This window comes from Paralichthys olivaceus, chromosome 10, assembly GCF_024713975.1.
Source record: "Paralichthys olivaceus isolate ysfri-2021 chromosome 10, ASM2471397v2, whole genome shotgun sequence".
Taxonomy (NCBI): domain Eukaryota; kingdom Metazoa; phylum Chordata; class Actinopteri; order Pleuronectiformes; family Paralichthyidae; genus Paralichthys; species Paralichthys olivaceus.
This window is the reverse complement of record NC_091102.1, coordinates 3742179-3759852: the sequence shown is the minus strand read 5'-3', so window position 1 is coordinate 3759852 and position 17674 is coordinate 3742179. Positions and strand designations below refer to the sequence as shown.

Genomic DNA, 17674 nt, shown 5'->3' with positions numbered 1-17674 from the left:
TTAAATGTCACATCCTAATTATTTTCTTCCGCACTGAATAGTGAAAGAAGCAAAGTTTAAAAGAACAATGGAAGGAGTTAACTGACGGGTTTTCCGTTAATACAGTCAAGCAGAGAAATGTATACTCACCTCTTTGATTTCCTTCCTCAGGTCGAGAATCTCCTTTTGCTGGTGCATTACATCAATGAGGAGTAGAAAGCCTTGTTTCTCCTCTACACAGTGAAACAACAACGAGATACATTTAAATCCTCTCAAACTGTTTGGCCTAATTCAAAATCGTTATCAAAGTGGGACATTCCATTTATTTGGTGTCATTTTAGTGTCAATCATGTGACATTTAAGAATAAATGATTCAATCTACGCAAAAAATGCAGATTATTACACTGGCCGTTTGTGTCGGTAATATTCACCATTGCCGAACTTGGTGATTGCAGCGTCCACGTCGTCTTCTCTTGACACTGCAAGGATCTCCTGATACTCGTCCCTCAGACTGTCCAGATACACTGTTTCCCTCTCCAGATCCATCTTCAGCATCATCACTGGGCAAAACAAACCATTCACATGAAAATCACACTCCGTCATGTGACACTGAAGTTAACAGCCCCAAAATCTTTACGTCACAGTTCAACCATACAGTTTTTTTAAATAAATGTTAACACTTTTTACTAGATGATTTAAATATGTTGGCATTCATTTCCCAATTCACAGCTGTCAATGTCACCATTAGAACTCTTGTCATTATTGTAAATATTGTGTAAAAACGGAAATATTAGCAGCAGCACAATGTCCGTGTCTTACATTTCTTCTCCCTACGGACGTCCACCTGTGAGGCCCTCTTCCTGTTCTTGATTTCAAGGAAGTCTGTCAGCCTTGTCTGATGTGCAATAACAATGTTCAGCTCATGCATCTGATTTGTGTATTCGGCAATGTCTTTCTCTTGCTTTGCCATCATTTCCATCAACTTGGCATCAGCTTTCACCCTGAGGTAGAAAGAAGAATACATAATATCAAGAGATGAATAGAGAAGATTCCAAAACCAAGATCATGGGGACTTTTTAATGCGTTACATCTCAATTTCGACATCAGTTGTCTCCTTGATGGTTTTCTCAGTCTGGGTGCAGACCTCCTCCAGTTCCTGCAACACAAAGTGCACAGACATTCTTTTTACTTGACAACTTTAAAGCAGTGTTAGTTATGGAATAGCACGTTAATTACATGGAATCCAAATAAAAGTATCACTTATGGTGTGACCTCTAACCTTCTTCAGATTGTTCATTTCGTCTTTAAATATGAGATGCTCATTGTAAATCAGCCTCAGCTCCTCTCGCAGGCCCTCGTTTTCGACTCGTTGCTTATTGAAGTTTTGCTTCACCTGACAAGAACATTTTAGAAAAATTAGGATAAACACTTTTAATTACACTATTAACTAGACAAAGATGCTCCTTCGTAACTCACCGTGTCCAATTTGACATTTGCGGTTTGCAAGCTCTTCATAGCCTTCTGGATGTCAGGCCTCTTCCTTTCTCGCTCCTTGAGCTCATCCACTTTCAACCTCATTTCTGCAATCTGTCCACAATATAGATGTTTGGCAATAATACATGACAGTTTTCTTTATCAAAATATCAATGAACATGGAATTAAATGTTATGATAGCTGGATATGTAGTGACAAGGGCAATTAACCTCTTTTTCCAAGGCTTTGTGAGTCTGCATTTCTATTTCCATCTTCTCATCTATATCATCGCACTTCTTCAACAAAGTAGGGTCTTGTCCGGGAACTTCCAAAGAGATAGTGAGCTTCTTTTTCAAATCCTCTTGCTCCTTCTGCAGGTTTTCTATCTCCTGCCTTCACACACAACACAAACAGGTGGTCAAGTAAATAAAAATGCACAATGAGGTTATTTCGATGTTAGTGTGCTTTATCTTTTTTGTGTCTTTCCTTACTCTTGCTTGCGGATTTGCTCCTTCATCTGGTGCTCCTCTCTCATCACCCTTTGCTGCTGTGGCAATTTGAATTGCTCAGACTGTTGCTCTGTTTAGCAAAAGACATACCAACTGTTAAGACAACATCACTGAGACAACATCAAGATTTAAAACTTAACAATATATAAATAAAATAATATGATCCATTCCCATCTTACCCTTTTTTGGTTGTTTGCTTGAAATTGTTGTCATTGTTTCGCTTTGTTTTTACTGGATAAAAATAGAACGAAATGGTTTGTAATCACTTTTCACCCACACCCTGTCAAGTGTAGCTGTTTATGCATATTATCTGATCAATGTTTGTCTTAGAATCAAAGGCTCTCTGTCAAGATCAAAGCATTGCCACATTGCAAATAAAAGGATTGTAATGTCACTTTGCCAAGATCAAAGGAATCTTAGACACACAGACACCTATTTTAAAAACCTTAAATTGTAGAAAATGACTTTGATGTTGAAGATAAAGAAGAACAGTCTCGGATGGTGGTGATGCACCTTGATGTTGGTTGCTACCTGTCAATAAACTGAGCAAAGAAAGGTTGAATGTTTCAAAGAGTATTGAAAGAAACAGATTATTGCAGGTGTGTCTCCAACAACTCCTGCAGAAAAAGGTGAATATTATGTACGAGGAGTTGAGGGAAAAAATAGTCGACAGTAGAAATGTCCTGAACAAGCTAAACCCTTTAATGGCTGAAATCTATTGAAGTATGCAGCAGCAGTTGTTGGCGACTGAATTCGAAACATTTTCACTGAAAAAAAGTGGAAGAAGACAAATTATAGTAAAGAACAGTAGAACTTTAACATGACCGTTGTCAGTATTCACACTAAAAATAATAATTTACCACAGCTGGATTTCTGTCGATCTGTTTTTAAAAATCTTTTCAGAACGTAACTGATCTAATCTATTTCATTTAAAACTGGCAGCAGTTTTGAGCCAGGGAATGGTGGCTCCACATTATGGTCTGGTCGCTTTTATCTCCTGTGAAACTTGAGGGTTGGCGCTGTGCACATACAGACCCCCTGTATATTTGGCTCTGGGAAAGGAAGTCAGCAATTCCCCTTATTTTCAGGTCCCGCTTACTCAGCATAAAAACAACCAAGCCATGTTCCTCAGCGTCTTCAGAACGGTAGAGTAAACACACTCCGTCAAGTTCATTGTGTCAACAGAATTTACAACAGTTTAATTGTGTGCAGAGATGCAGAGTCCCAGCACAGAAACACAGCTCTGTGAAGCAGAGACTCCAGCAGAAGCTTTCAATTTGAGTTTTATCTGTCAAGACAGAAATATATCAGTCGTCACTTCAATGCCTCACTCTCTTAGACAGTAATATGAGAAACGGTAGGATAAGGACAAAGCAGGAGTTGTTCTATATTGTCACTAAATACCTTGAAAAAACAAAGCTAACAATGTGTTGTTCCGTCTCTTACTATTACAGACTTAAATCCTGCCTGTGGCACTTCAACAAATATCAAGGAAGACATCATTTTGTTTAAAAGCTTGAGAAGCTTCTTGAAACAGCAGGACAGAAGTTTTTAGCAAATAGTGCATCTGTTGGGGATTATTTTCTGACATTGACATATTTGGAGGACAGGTGCAGATTTGTCTTACTGCCAATTGAATGCCCGACTGCCACGCCCAAAATAAACCCTCTTCAAATACCACAGCTCACACAAACCCTAAGCTATAGGTACAAACCACTATTAAATTCTGAAGCAGCGCTCTGGTCACTGGTCAGGGTTTGGAGAAGGTGACAGAGGCCTAGTCCCTCCAGTTGATCCAGTCTAGCAACAACCATGAAGTTTGATCAAATGGAATCATAAGTTTTGCCCAAAATACATGTAGACATCTCAGAAGCACTGATTTCTTGAACTGCTGACCGGTTACATCAATGAATTCTTTAAAATCAGAATAAATATAAAAATATGACCAAATCTAATTTTCTCAGTTTCCTTGTGGCCCAGACAACCTGTAGTCTATGGCATAATACCACTACTTGTTCATAGGATCACTTCATTGTTGATTTATGGCCTTGTCATGGATTTTTTCATGGAAAATAATAAAGTAATAGAATATCACAGCTGTATCCTTTAGTTGTCCCTATAAAGTTCGTTTGCATAGGAGACTTGGCTCAATCTCAATCAGAGTAAAATGTCTTTGTGTTTGGCAACGAAACAAAAGTATAGCTGTGGTTTTACTGAACTTAAAGAAGTTAATAGTACAGCAAAGACTTTATGTTTTAATTTTCTTGGCACAAGTCAAACTGACTTATGAGTGTTGGACCTTGCATCTTTTTTTTTTTCTCTCTCTCTCTTTTTACCAGACGACAAAAAGGGGCCCCACGTCTTGAATTTCCTCCTTCAGTTGTTTTGACTTACACGGAGGGCCAAGCTAGAGCTGTGACTGCAGTGCTCTCACACACACACACACACACATGGACACACTCCAAGGCCTTGGTGGAGTTTTCGCTGCTAATCACTCTCATATGTGCAGAGCCACTGGAAGGCGTGTTGTTTTATCTCACGTCATCATCCGTGTGTATGGCTGCGAGCATGTGTTGCCGGTTAACACTTTAAACACAGAGTGAAGGTAAAAGTCTCTGAGAATTAGAAAAGACAGGCCTGCCCATAACGGAGCAAATTGATTTTGTGTGTGTCGCGGACGGTTGCGTGCACACTGGAGTGTGTATGCAGACGGTCAGAGTCAGAGCATCAGCCCGAAGACTGGAGTGGATTAAGAGCTTAGAGATGCACTCCTCCAGAGCTTTGCACACAAACACCCTTCACAGCATCGGGGTGACTTAATCTCTAATTTATTCTCCTCGGTGCCACCTCCCCATTGACCCTTATTGCTAACTTATTGCAGACTTAATGTACATTTGGTTTCCAAACATTAAACAACTCAGAACATTGTGTATTTGGCTGCAGAGTGAATGTCCTGTTGTATTTGTGATCTGTAAATCTTCTGAATTTGGATTTTAAATTCTGTACATCACTCATTCATTCAGTAGATTGGGGCTCAGGTCACGTTTTCTATGTCCGACGTCATTCGAAGCTGAGGAAAGATTAACTGAGCCTGACCCAAATTCTACAGGGATTCTGTTTTAAGTGTCGGAACCTGACCCGAGCCGGATCCAAGCTGGACTGAGTTTGTGTTGCCCTTTCCCAATAACACATCATTATATTTGAAGTAGAGCTGGAAGGAGTCAGATAAAGAAAAGTGATACAGACAAACAGGTGGAAAAAAGATAAATAGAAACGAGTGGAAGGGAAATGTAAGAGCAAGGATCTGAGATATTTGTATGGGACAGAAAGAACAAGAGTAATTGATCGTCTCTTCTAATTTGCCGCTCTGTTTGCTTTATTGTCTGTTGTCGGTCCAAATGAGGCAGAAGTTGGACAGTTAGGACAAAGGTCTCTGTTCCTTTTGGGCTCATGTGCGGCTCTGACTCCAGGAAGACTGTAAGATCTGTGTGGAGTTAAATTTAGTAATGATAAATCAAGCTGTGAGTGTGTGTGTGACAGGACAATGTACTGTACAGTAAATACCTATAAAGATCCCTATCATCCCTGTGTTTGGTGTGTTAATGCCAGATACATGCGAGAGAGGCGGACATTGATTCTAATGGGATCAGGCAGACGTTAGAAAACATGGCCCTGTGTGTGTGTGTGTGTGTGTGTGTGTGTGTGTGTGTGTGTGTGTGTGTGTGGACGTAAATGTCCTGACATGCAGCTTAAACTCGCTGCCTCGATGCTGCCATCTTTTATCTCGTTAGACACACTGAGCCACATGATGTCATTTGTTGTCGGAGTTTGAGGTTTGATGCCATTTGATCGAGTCTGAATCCGATCAAATCAATTTACCGTAGGTTCGGTTTCCAACGATTTTAAGTGACAGAGGATTTAAATACATGGCAGCAGAAGTATTGTCCATCAGCAATAACTGTTCACATGAAACCGTCTCTGGAAACAGAAAACATCTTTGAGAAAAACCTGTTCGAAAAAAAGTAATGTTGGTCAATGTTCAATTCTTTCACCTATTTAATTTCGCGGAAATCCGCTAATTTGTTTTTTTCATAATCCTGCTGACTAACGAACAAACAAACGAAAATGGTAAAAAACACTTTACTCTCTCATGCAGATTTTTATTTTAAGACAAAACCTGTTTCCACTGGTGATGCAGATTATTAACACTTTGTTGAAACTATTTAAATACACCAAACAGTAAATCCTGTTTACATGGATCATGTGTTGCGACACCCCTAATGGCCTTTTAGCGATGTTTCCCTGTCACCTAATCCTAACATTTAGAAAATGTCACCTCTTTGGTCAAGTAGAAAGTGGCCTTTACAGAAAGGCCAGCGGGACTCATGAGGGAGAAGCTGTCCCCGTTTGGCCTCTCTGTTACATGGAGGCATTCTGGCAACCGTCAAACACTCTGCTGTTCCAGGGACAAGGAGACTGTGTGTCGTTTATCAGACTTCGCTCCGAGCACAAACGAAATGGGACAAATCCCCCGAGACGTCCAATAAAGAGAGGCAGGGAGAGTGCTCACAAAAGAAGAGAAAGAGAGAATGTGGCGACACTGTCAGAGTGCGTACATATGACAGTAAGAATGAAAACAATGTCTTGATATGACTGAACACGTCAGCTGTAGTTTTTGCAGTACCTGTGCCAGGGTGCAGAGCTGGTCCAGGTCGGGGGTTCAGGAGGAGGCTGCACCTAATGCATCGCCCCTGCCTGGTCTGGAACATTCCTCTGGCTTCACTAATGACCTCCTAATGGCTCTAATGATCCTCAACAGAGGCTCCACACTCCACATGGGCGAGGGGTGGGAGGAGTAAACACAGAAACGGGAGAAAGATGGAGTGAATTGCGGACGAGTGAAATGGAGAAGGAAGGGAGTGAGAGATCTGTGGGAAGAAGGAAGGAGGGAAAAAGTTGTTGTTGTTGAGTTGTTTGCTGTTTGCAGGAGAGAAGCTCCCTTTACTCTGGGGGATCTAACTTTGCAGAACTTTTACACTCACCAAAAACTGAAAAAAGCATCATCATGTCTCCTTTAAATAAAAGAGAAATTGATGAAGAGAACAGATTCTTTTCCCATTCGTAGCTTTACCCTTTGTTGCTCGTCACAGATACTGCAGAAAGAAATCATTTTGAAAACATTGAATGTGAGCCTGTAGTCAGACCACGCACATTCTTCAAGCTTCCTTCTTTGTGTGCCTCGTTCAGAAAGATTGATTATGCTGTTCTCTTTTCTTCCCCATGTTTTCCTCGTCCCTCTCGTCTTTCTCTCTTTCCCTCCCTCTATTTTCTTAACGATGTTGTATGTGGAGGTGAGTTATCCATGGGCGAGATCCAGGATCCCTTCCTCGTCAGCATCCACCTCATCGCCGACCCCGGCCAGGGTAAGTTCCTGCAGCGTGCTGCCGATGCCGTGCTGGCGTGGGTTCACCCCGAGCTGCAGCTCTTCAGGGTCTCAGAGCGGGCCTCCATCTCCCAACGGCCCTGGCCCAAGCCACATCAAAACGGCGACCTGGCAACAGCCTGCCAGCCCACCCTCGCAGTCATCGTCTTCCTCCAGGAGGCCTATGGCGGCGAGGAGCAGATACTGATGCTGCACCGCGCTCTGCAGAGGCCGCCATGGAGGTACCACCACACTGAAAAAGTCAGCAATGGCCGGCGGATGCTTCCACTGTCGCCGTGCAGCCAGGACTTCTTCACTCTGTCTCCTGGGACACCGCTGTGGGCCGTGCGACAGGTGCATTACGGGAAAGAAATAGTGCGATTCACTGTTTACTGCCGATATGAGAATTATGTGGACATGGTGCGGCTGTACAAGCTGCTGCTTCAGCGGAGGGTAGCGCAGAAGAAGGAGGACTTTTGCTTCTTCGTGGTTTACTCCAACCCAGATATGGAGATCCAGCTGTCGTTTAAGAGGCTCCCGCGGGGTCAGGCTCCGGTGGTGCTGGAGTCAGCGGTGATGGAGGTGAGGGTGCGGGACGTTGGAGTGCTGGTGCCCCTGCTGCCGCACCCCTGCAGTCCCATCAGCGAGGTCCGCTGGCAGACGGAGGACTACGACGGAAACAAGATCCTCCTGCAGGTGAGAGGGTTTTCAGATTCTGTTTGGAGGGAACGCGCAGTAAATGAAGCTTCAGGGTTTTTTTAGTAGTATCAAACGTGGCACACTGAAAATACACATAGGTTACCAAGGTTACACCGAGGACATCCAATTAACAATTTCTATACACACACATCACTTTCTATTATTAAAATAAGTTTCTCTGAAGCTCTAACTATAACAAGCTTCTTAGCTCAACTTGGCCTCAACACCCAGACTATTAAAAGTGAGCACGGACACAGTTTATCTACTGTAACTGCGTCATGACGATTACACAACACACACACACACACACACACACAATGGTCCTTGTCTGCAGGGTATCCGTTGCAGAAAGGATCTGTGTCCAGGAGGTGGAAGATAAGTCATTTTGAAAGTTCAATCGGATTAAGCTGCAGTCCATTACTGGGATTGGAACAACACTGAGGGAAACAATAAGCTGATCTGTCATGACAATGGACCATATGCAAGATGCTTAGCCGCCACCTGGACTCAACTCCTGCACTGATCCATTGCTTTTTAAAACAGTTTTGGTTTACTTCTTAAATCTCATAACAATGTTCGATCGATTGAGACTCGATATTTCATAGTTTAACTATAAAAATCCAACCAATTTTATATATGTATATATATATACTGTATATACTCGAATCAAGAAAATAAACATAATTTCTCATTTCTATTCAAACATCAATGCACATCTTTTCTGCTTTATTTTGTGAAATAGAAGGTTTGATAACGACAAATATAAACACCGATGCTGACTGATATTGGCAGATATCGTTCCTCACACTCAGGAAGTTCTCCAGCTGAGTCACCTCACATTCTCTATACAGACGATCGATGGGACTTTTATTTCCAGAATGCTACATGCTTGAAATCGTTAGTGTCATGTGTCGTCGCAGTGGAAACCTGTTTAAAGAATCTACCCTAACCCTAGAGCTGCAGAGATGAATGAGTCAATGATAACTGCAGATTCATATTCTGTTGACCTACAAATCAAATATTCAACTCGTACTTTCCGCATTTATGAAATTACACGTGTTCTTGTTTCTGCAGTTCTGTGTAGTTGAGGATTAATGTTCGGTTCTGCTGTTTTTGCCTCACTGAGGTAAAATCTCTGGCTGACCTGGCTTATCCCAAGATAACTCAAGCTTACAAGAGTAAGGGTCTGATCATCGCCATGTCAACAACCTCATTACCCAGCACCCCCTGCTGCAGCTCCTCGCCAGCGTTGCAGCATGTCGTCCTCACAGAAAACTGCTCAGATCCTGTCACGTCGTATTAGCAGAAAGAGGCTTTCACCCGAACATGCACAGAAAGAGTTTTAGCAAATAACAAATGTGCAGTGGACCTGCAGCATCTCCGGGATAACCACACACACACACACACACACACACACACACACACACACACACACACACACACACACATAAACTCTTTTAAATCACAGCCTCAGCAGCAGCAACAACAATCACCGCCTCCTCCTTCCTGTATGGGACAGATAGGTATGCAGCCATAGGAACGCATTGTGGTTCAGGGCGAAGAAAAGTGACAGAAGAGGAAAGAAAAAGTAAAGTAGAGGGTGAGAGGAAGATAAATGGGAGGAAGTGTTCTGTGGAGGAGAGACAACAGAAGCAGAGGGGAGAGAGAACACACACACACACACACAAACACATGCACACACACTTATTTGCGTTCCTGGGATTCCCAAGCTGCTCACTTTAAATTTGACCATAACACTACATGCCTTAACCCTTAACCCTTTCCTCAACACTAAAGGACCATGACTGGGTTCAGTATCTTGCCCAAGGACACTTTGGCATTCAAAGTTGAGGAGCCAGGGATTAAACCACCGACCTTCTGGTTAGTGGACGGCCCACTCTACCTTCTGAGCCACGGCCATCCCACATAAAAAAAAGTTATGTATTAATTATTTGTTAAAATGAAATCCGTCATGATCAGCCAGAGTATTTGTTAATATTAGAAACTTCAGTCAGTAAATCACGCTTCAGCTCTTCTCTGGACACTTTTGTTTCCAGGACATTTATTGTTGTTGAACGTGAACATATGGAAATTTGAAAACTCCCTTCCGCCCCTTAAGCACTTGAAAATAATTGCCTCGAGGCCGTGTGGAAAGTTACTTGTATTGTTTGGTCGCAGAGTCGGACGACGGAGCAGACGTTAGGACAGAAAACATGGAGAAACTATCAGCATCCTTTTTTTTTTTTTGTTCCGATACACGGAGCAGACGGATCCGTGAAACGAACACCGCTGCAGCTGCCCAGCATGTTATAAACAAGAACATTTTCACGTTTACGTCAGAGCTGAGGGTCTGTGATACTTCGGTGCATAAATGAAGGTGATAAACCCCGGGCTCCTCTGGACGCTAATGACTTCTCCAGCTGTTGTGCTGTGATTCATGAAGTGGTCGGGCTGAGAACAGGGGGCATGTGGGGGCTTTTTCTAAACGCTGGGGTTCCCCTAGTGTGTGGAGCACCTGGTTGCATGAAAGTCCACAGAGGGAGTTTAAAAGTCCAGTGTGTAAGATTTAACTGAGAAGGATCTAGTAACATAAAATAATCCTAGAGATGTTTTCACTTATACTTTTCATCTAAATTGTAGGAATAGTTTTTTCTTGACACTAGAATGGGTCGTTTATATTTAAATATTTATATCAGGGGTGGGTCCTCTCTACGGAGGCCGCCATGTTTTTTACGGAAGCCCAAACTGGACAAACAAGTTTTTAATGACAACTGAAGGCTACTACAGGTTCTCTGTGAGATGAGGAGTATTCAGCAGCAACATCACGTCACTAAATCTTATAAACTGAATATCCAATGGTCTTTTCATTGTTCATCAACAGAGCTGAGGTAAGTCGGGGGAGATGCTATGGTTTTTTACACTGCGATATTTCCCTTTTACCAACCAAGCAGAGTAATCTTATATACCTGCTATTTCAAAAGGTCCATAATGAAACTTCAAGCACAAGAATGACTGAAAAATGTGCCGGTAGGCTGGGGAAGGTTTAGCGTTTAGCCAGGGATTGTTGTTGTTTGGTGAAAGGAAAAACTTTGAGGAACTCCTCAGGAAAACCCCGGCAACATCTCAGTTCTGTTATTTGATCCCTTCTTCCTCTGGTAGGGGGAAGTTGTTCCAGAGCTCCATCTTGAAAGGAGTCTCAAAGCTCTTATGTCTGCATTCATCTGTGAATAGGGACAAGAAATATGACCGTAATATGAGGAAGACATTTAAACACACGTCTGTGAGGACTTTGTCAGAGGCAGATATCACCGGAGACGAGGAGTAGTTCCTGGTATCAGGGCTTCTTAGGACGCAAGGAAAAGATGCAAGTGAGGGAAACATGGATGCAGTCAAAGGAAGTATACGATCATGCAATGGGTGGATTTATGTGCAATACTTAAATAAATAAGCTTCAATGAGAAATCAAAGGTTTGAGATATTATTCGTCGGTTATTACTTCAAATGTTGCTTTGCATGTTTTTTTTAACTGACTCATATTAGTCAAGTTCAAATATACATTTAGTTCATATCCTCCTTGTTTTCCTTTTGTTTCCGACTCAGGTGCAGAGTGCTCACTTCAAACACAGACAGGATCCGTGCCACATGTCGTCCACCGGCGCTGAGTCTGCCTCGGCTCCGTCCACCTTCAACCGCACCAGCGGCTCCCACAGGAACCGTCGGTATCATCATCGAGTGTCCTCCCATCCCAGAGTCCACCACCACCAGACCTCCCAGGGCTCCCTCCCGCTGGCCTACGAGGAGCCAGATGAGCTGGAGCAGTGGCCCGACCGCCACCATCCGGACAGCTGGAGGACCCAGTGGAGGGGCCACCGCTCAGGCTCCCTCTTCTCTCTGCCCAACCTCGGCTCCGGCAGCTCTCGCTCCACCTCATCCTCACCTGGGCCCTCCTCCAGCCCCCACCACAGGAGCCACTCCCTGAACCGGAGGTCCTCCCTCATCCCGCCCTTCCGGCTCAACGTGGACGCTCTGATTGGCGCAGAGGAGACGGATGTGGACACGGGGGACAAAGTTAATGCAGGTAATGGTGTGGACTTCACAGTGGTGTCTGCGTACATCAAATCCAACCTGCCACAGACTTGCAGGCCGTCATCGGCTCCACCCGAAGACATCGGACCCTCCCTTTCTCCTGGCGTCCCGGAGAATGCCGCCTACAAGGCAGCCACACTGGGCCGGACTCCATACAGCCTCCCCACTTACAGCACTCCCTCCACCCTGCTGTGGTCGTATCCCCACAGCACCAGTGTGACCACAAGCGCCGCTCCGTCCCTGAGCGACGTGTCCATGAACCAGTCTGACAGTTGCAGCGTTGTTAGTGCACCAGTGGAGGAAGCAGACGAAGAAGAAGACCAAGAATTCTACATCTGATCAACCTCCGAAATCTGAGTCCACTCAGTCAGTGGTGACAGACAAAACAGCTCTACTCTGCACTCTGGTGTTTGACAGTAAAACTACAGGCCGGTTAAAACAAGCTCAAACTGTATTTAATGTTCTCATGTATTTACGAGTGTTTTTTTCACATGTAGATTTAAGCTTTGTAAATATCAGGTCATATAAGTGAGTGAAGTAAAAGGACCAATCATGCAACTGTGTACGGATAAACTATCCAATAAAACCATCTGTCTATATTTACCCACCTAGATTCTTCTAATTAGATGAATAAACAAACCAAGTGTGTAATTTTAATTTTACATTTCCAAATAGACGTTAAACTTTCTGCCTTTCTCTGTTTTAATCACTTTTAGGTGTTTAATCAAAACAAAATTTATTTGTAGCGTGGACGTGAGTTTAAACTTCACTTGTGTGATAATATCCACGATGTGGAGATTCTGTGGCGCCTCTGGAGATGCAGGTGAAAGCAGGTTAGATCTTCTCAGGCCGTGACGCTGACACTCATAAGGTGAGTTTTTAAAACTAAATAACAGATAAGCTGCTTTTCTCTTGTGTTCGACTCTCAGGATTTTTTATTTGAACACATATGACTACATTTTTTTTTTAACATAAGTAAAGAAGTGTTTTTTGTGTGTGTCAGTGTGTGTGTGTGTGTTTGCGCCTGTGAAAACCTGCTGCTCTCCACAGTCTGAGCACTTAAACAGGTGCATGTGTGTGTGTGAGGAGGGAAATCTTGAGCTCACCGGTTGTCATGGCGAAGACTCCTTTAAGCCCTGCAGAGGTGATGTCATCATGGACCAATCAACGTGGAGAGCGAGGTAGTGTTTTACTTCCACAGTGCAGAGGTTACACATGAGGAGGCCTGGGAAACAAATCATTCTGCACATTAAGATCCTGAGACTCTCACAAACTTCATACAACAGGTTTTCATTCTTCCAGTTTGTGCATGAAGGCGAGGAACGTCTCTACATGAAGCTCTTTCCACGTTTCAGGTTTTGTTGTCGTGTGTCAACGAGTTAAACAGGAAAACAAGAGTTGGTCAAGAGAACAGTCAGCTCAGCAATGAAACCAATGTGTGTAAGTATATACTGTTATTAGTGATGATGATTATCATTATTGTTAATATTATTATTAGTGTACACTAATATATAACCTCCATTGAAGACTGTGTTGTTTTCATATCTGCCATTAGTGGTTATCGCCATGTTTGGTTTGTATGTTAGAAAAAAGATAATAATATTATTATTATCACCAGCACCAGCTGAAATGATGGAGGCGAGTCAGACAATAAAGACTGGGAACCACTGTCCTCCACTGTCCTCCATAAAAATATTCGTATTTGCTTTTGCTTTAATGTCTTTTGACTAAGATGACTGTCAGTCCTCACCCACCTGACCTGCATCTTGAATACAGAGGAGAGTGTTTCACTTCAGCACTAAATGGCAGCAGATGGAGCTGCAGAGCAACAGAAACAGGTCGAACAAGTTTCTACGACTCTGACTATTAAACAGTTTAATAACCTGATCTTTAAAAGTTTCACAAACCTGATTTACTGATCACAGAACCAACACGATCTTGTCCTGGCTGTTTTACTTTTCAACATTTAAGAACATTTCTTTCCCCCCATGTCCTTCATCATCATCATCATCATCATCATCTTCTGCTGTGTTATCACTGAAATAACAACAGCCAACATTTTTCCCATGCTTCTTCGGGGCCACGCTCATGTTCCTGTTGGGTGAAGCTTCTGTGGGACACGTCCCCTCACGTCGCCCCTCTCCCAGTGCCAGCACTAGTGGCTCTAATCCGCCGTGGCGTACCTGGCAGATCGCTCTGGCGACACCGGCGTTGTTGCAGCCTGGCCCGGCCCCACACACACACCAGCATCCCCTCTAATCCTTCCCCGCCTGAACGGCCCAAAGGCTCTGGAGCCTGAAGGGAAGTAGGGCACTGGAGGTGAAGCAGAATGAGTGAGTCCTCCGTCGTGTGTTCAGTGCATCTCTGCTGACAAATCACAAATGTCACTCACACAGGCTGTGTCACAACTGACTCTGCATCTACTTCTTAACTTTGCCAGTATTTCTGCTTGTCTTCTTTTCACTCTTTGTTTTATCTTTTTCTTCTTGTCTCAGTCTTGTTCATCTTCCTCTTTTTTTTTTAAAATTGTAATCTCCGCAAAGGACGATATGTTTTAAATTGGTGTGTTTGTCCGCAGGATTACGCAGAAACTACCGAAGAGATTTCTTCCAAACTTGGTGGAAGGATGAGACACGGGCCTAAAAACAATCCATTTCATTTTGGCGCAGACATCAACAAAGAGCAGGATCCAGGAAGTTTTTACCATTTAACCTTTCCGAGGAAATGATTCATGAACCTTGATGGAAATAATCAGGTACAAGAAGAGGTTTGATATTTATGAGTGTTTGCAATTTGATGCAGCTTTGACTTTTTCTAAGAAGAACCCTTAAATTTAGGTGCGGATACAGGTTAAGCAGCAGATACAGGATTTCTTTTCACTTTCTTTAACTATGTTTAATGACAAATAAGTAATTTAGTTTATAAGACCACTTACTTTATCTTTTCATTTCTACTACAACCAGACTTTCCTCAGCTCTTCTTCTTCTTCATAATTCCTTCTTCGGGTCCTTTCCTCTTAGTTGAACCCTGAAACACAAGGAATCGAACCCCACAGTGTGTTAGCGGTGCAGTTTCTACCGTGAACTCCTCCACCTTCTCCTCCTTCTCCATTCATTGTCATTTCTTCCCCCCCGGCCAGGTCAAAGGTCACGGGTTGGAGAGGGGACTGGGGTGAGAGGTGTGAATGGAGAGCCTGGGGACAGTCTCCACCAGTTAGGGATTAAGTTGCTGCTGTGTGGAGAAAGGCGGAGGCGTCGCAGAGTCACACAGACAATCATCAATGTACATATTTGGTGATGGAAGGAGAAATTCTCATGGAGCAACAACAATAAGCTGCTGGAAACAGACTGACATGCACGTGTTGGGTATTAGTGTCATTGTTAAGGACATTTCTGACATGACATACCAACGACAACTCGCACTGAAACGTTCACTCTCTATCATGACGACTGCCTGAAACTATTGTAATTGTACTAGAGGAGACATTTTTAAATCTTAAAATTATTATTGTTACACCTTGTGACCAAAGTCCGTTGAATAGAAAATGAATCAACAACTGTGAGTATTTGTTGTTTTTCTCAACAAAATTCAAATGTGTTTCCTTCACTAGACAAAATAAACTATTGTGTAAAATAATAGTTAGTAATTTTCTGATCGCTGGAGTTTGAACCTGATGGCTGAGAAACATCTTGGGTTAGTTGGAGACTCTGAACTGTCTGAAGATGTGACAGGTTGTTTGTCTCTGTATGCCAGCTCTGTGACGGACTGCTGACACGTCCAGGGTGTAGCGTACCTCTCGCCAGATGTCAGCCTGGATTGGCTCCAGATACACCCCAAAGGATAAACTTTAAAGATGATGGATGTTTTAGAGACTCAACAGATAATTAGATTCATCCTCTGGAGCACGATGAATATCTGTATGAAAAAATTTATTTAATCCAAACCAAAGAAAGATTGACATTGGAATCTCTCCAGGAGCTACAGTGCTAGTGGCTATTACCTTCACTGTTTTGGGGCTGAGGTATGTGCTTTGTGTTCGAATGCTTTTAAAGAGTTTCTTCTTGCTTTGTCATTTGCTTGTAGAGACGGCTCAGTATTGGATGCAGCCTGGAACTTGTTGGCATGCCGGGTCAGTACCTCGGCTTGGCCTGGCTGTAACCGAGTGGCAGCTGACCAAACAGTGGAGTGAACTTGCAGCTCAAAGAGCACTGAGGGTGACTGTGTTGTTAATATTAGCACGTTGTAATGAAATAGAGCCAAGGCCACATCACCACCTGCACAGATGAGTGAAGAGCCTGCAGCTCCTGCCGAGGCCTCCTGAGCTCTGCTCCACCCCGACCTCTCGCAGCAGCGGCACTTGGCTGTGTAGTCGCTCCAGGGATCAGACACAGAGAGCACAAATCATTATTTCTCCTTCACAAATATGAACCTCTTAACATAATGGTCCTCCAAAGGCCTCGCGACCGCCAACATAAAAAGCTGCTGTTTGCGGTGGCATCTCTTCAGGCGATTGTCTTTGGTCAGTTACCGTGACGTTTCATCTCCTCTGTCCTTAAAATTCCACATTCCGGCGTCCGGAGTCGGGGCGTTGGGTTTTAAAGAATGTGGCGATTACATTTAATGAAGCCGAGCCATGGCTCCACTAATTAGTCAAGTCCAGTAATGGCCGGAATTCCCCGTCAGACAAAGCAGCCAAATACCTGATAGCTACCAATCATGTTCTCTCCTTCATGGGAAAAAATGTCCACAATTTATTTTGCTGACTGTCATGTCCCCAATTAAGAGGGACAGTCGAGGGGAGATCTCTCCGCTGCAGATTAATTTAAGGTGAATATACAGGGAAAGTCTGTTTAAGTCTGTGTTGTGCTTTAATAAAGTAAATGTCAAAGGGTTGGAAGGTTTAAATTATATATATATGAATCTGTACAACACTTTCCCCTGAAGTAGGAAGTTAATTAGACAAACTTTTTTGATTTTCTTTCTTGCTGCAAAATGTTCAAGGAGTTTTTAAGAGCTAAAACTCACAGCTCTTTAGAGACTCTATAGCTTCATTTGTTTAATTGGTGCAGACTGAAATAACTAAAACATGAGACCTACATAGCATTACCATGTTACCATAATTCCATGCAGTTGTTAGCCATTAGCAGATGGTGTAGCGTGATGACATTTCCCTTGACTTTTCCTTCAGTAGCATCACGATGACCTAGCTTAATGTTAGCGTGCTGACACGCTAACATTAAGATGGTGAATGTGGAAAACATTGAGGTCGTGTCAACATATTTCCACGCTAGTGTTGGCATTTAGCTTAAAGTAGGCTACTGCATCTGAACAGCCTCACTGCTGCTAGCATCTGGCTGTACACTCTTGTGTCTTTAGGTTTCTTATTTTATTTATTTTATTTTTTTACATCCCTTTGACTGAGTTTGGTTTTCATTTTCTTTTCTTGCTCAGATTTTCTGTATTTAATAAAGGTGACTGATCTCAGCTAGCAGCTTTTGAATTGAAT

At 43.0% G+C, this 17674-nt stretch overlaps 2 protein-coding genes and 2 long non-coding RNA genes across 11 annotated transcripts in view; 2 read left to right on the top strand and 2 right to left on the bottom strand.

The window, feature by feature from the left end:
* Positions 1-2298, bottom strand: part of LOC109640800 (coiled-coil domain-containing protein 63-like) — a 4647-nt gene extending 2349 nt beyond the window's left edge. The window contains exons 1-9 of the mRNA XM_020104981.2: positions 2141-2298; positions 1944-2031; positions 1683-1845; positions 1456-1566; positions 1259-1372; positions 1068-1135; positions 799-980; positions 411-539; positions 130-212 (exon numbers count right to left, since the gene is read on the bottom strand). Of these exons, the coding sequence (XP_019960540.2) occupies positions 130-212; positions 411-539; positions 799-980; positions 1068-1135; positions 1259-1372; positions 1456-1566; positions 1683-1845; positions 1944-2031; positions 2141-2174 (972 nt within the window). The 5' untranslated portion in view covers positions 2175-2298. The remainder of the gene's footprint in view (positions 1-129; positions 213-410; positions 540-798; positions 981-1067; positions 1136-1258; positions 1373-1455; positions 1567-1682; positions 1846-1943; positions 2032-2140) is intronic.
* Positions 1-13689, top strand: part of LOC109640801 (protein FAM124A) — a 24997-nt gene extending 11308 nt beyond the window's left edge. For 3 of the 8 annotated variants that reach the window (XM_069532215.1, XM_020104982.2, XM_069532216.1), the window contains 2 exons: positions 7304-8079; positions 11683-13689. In XM_069532215.1, the coding sequence (XP_069388316.1) occupies positions 7304-8079; positions 11683-12507 (1601 nt within the window). In that variant the 3' untranslated portion in view covers positions 12508-13689. Of the gene's footprint in view, positions 1-2432; positions 2591-2903; positions 3917-7303; positions 8080-11682 lie in introns of those variants that run through there. The other 5 variants (XM_020104984.2, XM_020104983.2, XM_069532217.1 and 2 more) reach the window with 3 other exon arrangements.
* On the top strand, positions 2966-3916 carry LOC138411743 (uncharacterized). Its single transcript, XR_011244225.1, has 2 exons — positions 2966-3106; positions 3174-3916. It is a non-coding gene; the product is annotated as an uncharacterized lncRNA (long non-coding RNA).
* LOC138411744 (uncharacterized) lies at positions 8086-17674 on the bottom strand. The gene is made up of 3 exons (XR_011244226.1): positions 15104-17674; positions 13275-13393; positions 8086-11303 (listed from the first exon to the last, which is right to left on the bottom strand). It is a non-coding gene; the product is annotated as an uncharacterized lncRNA (long non-coding RNA).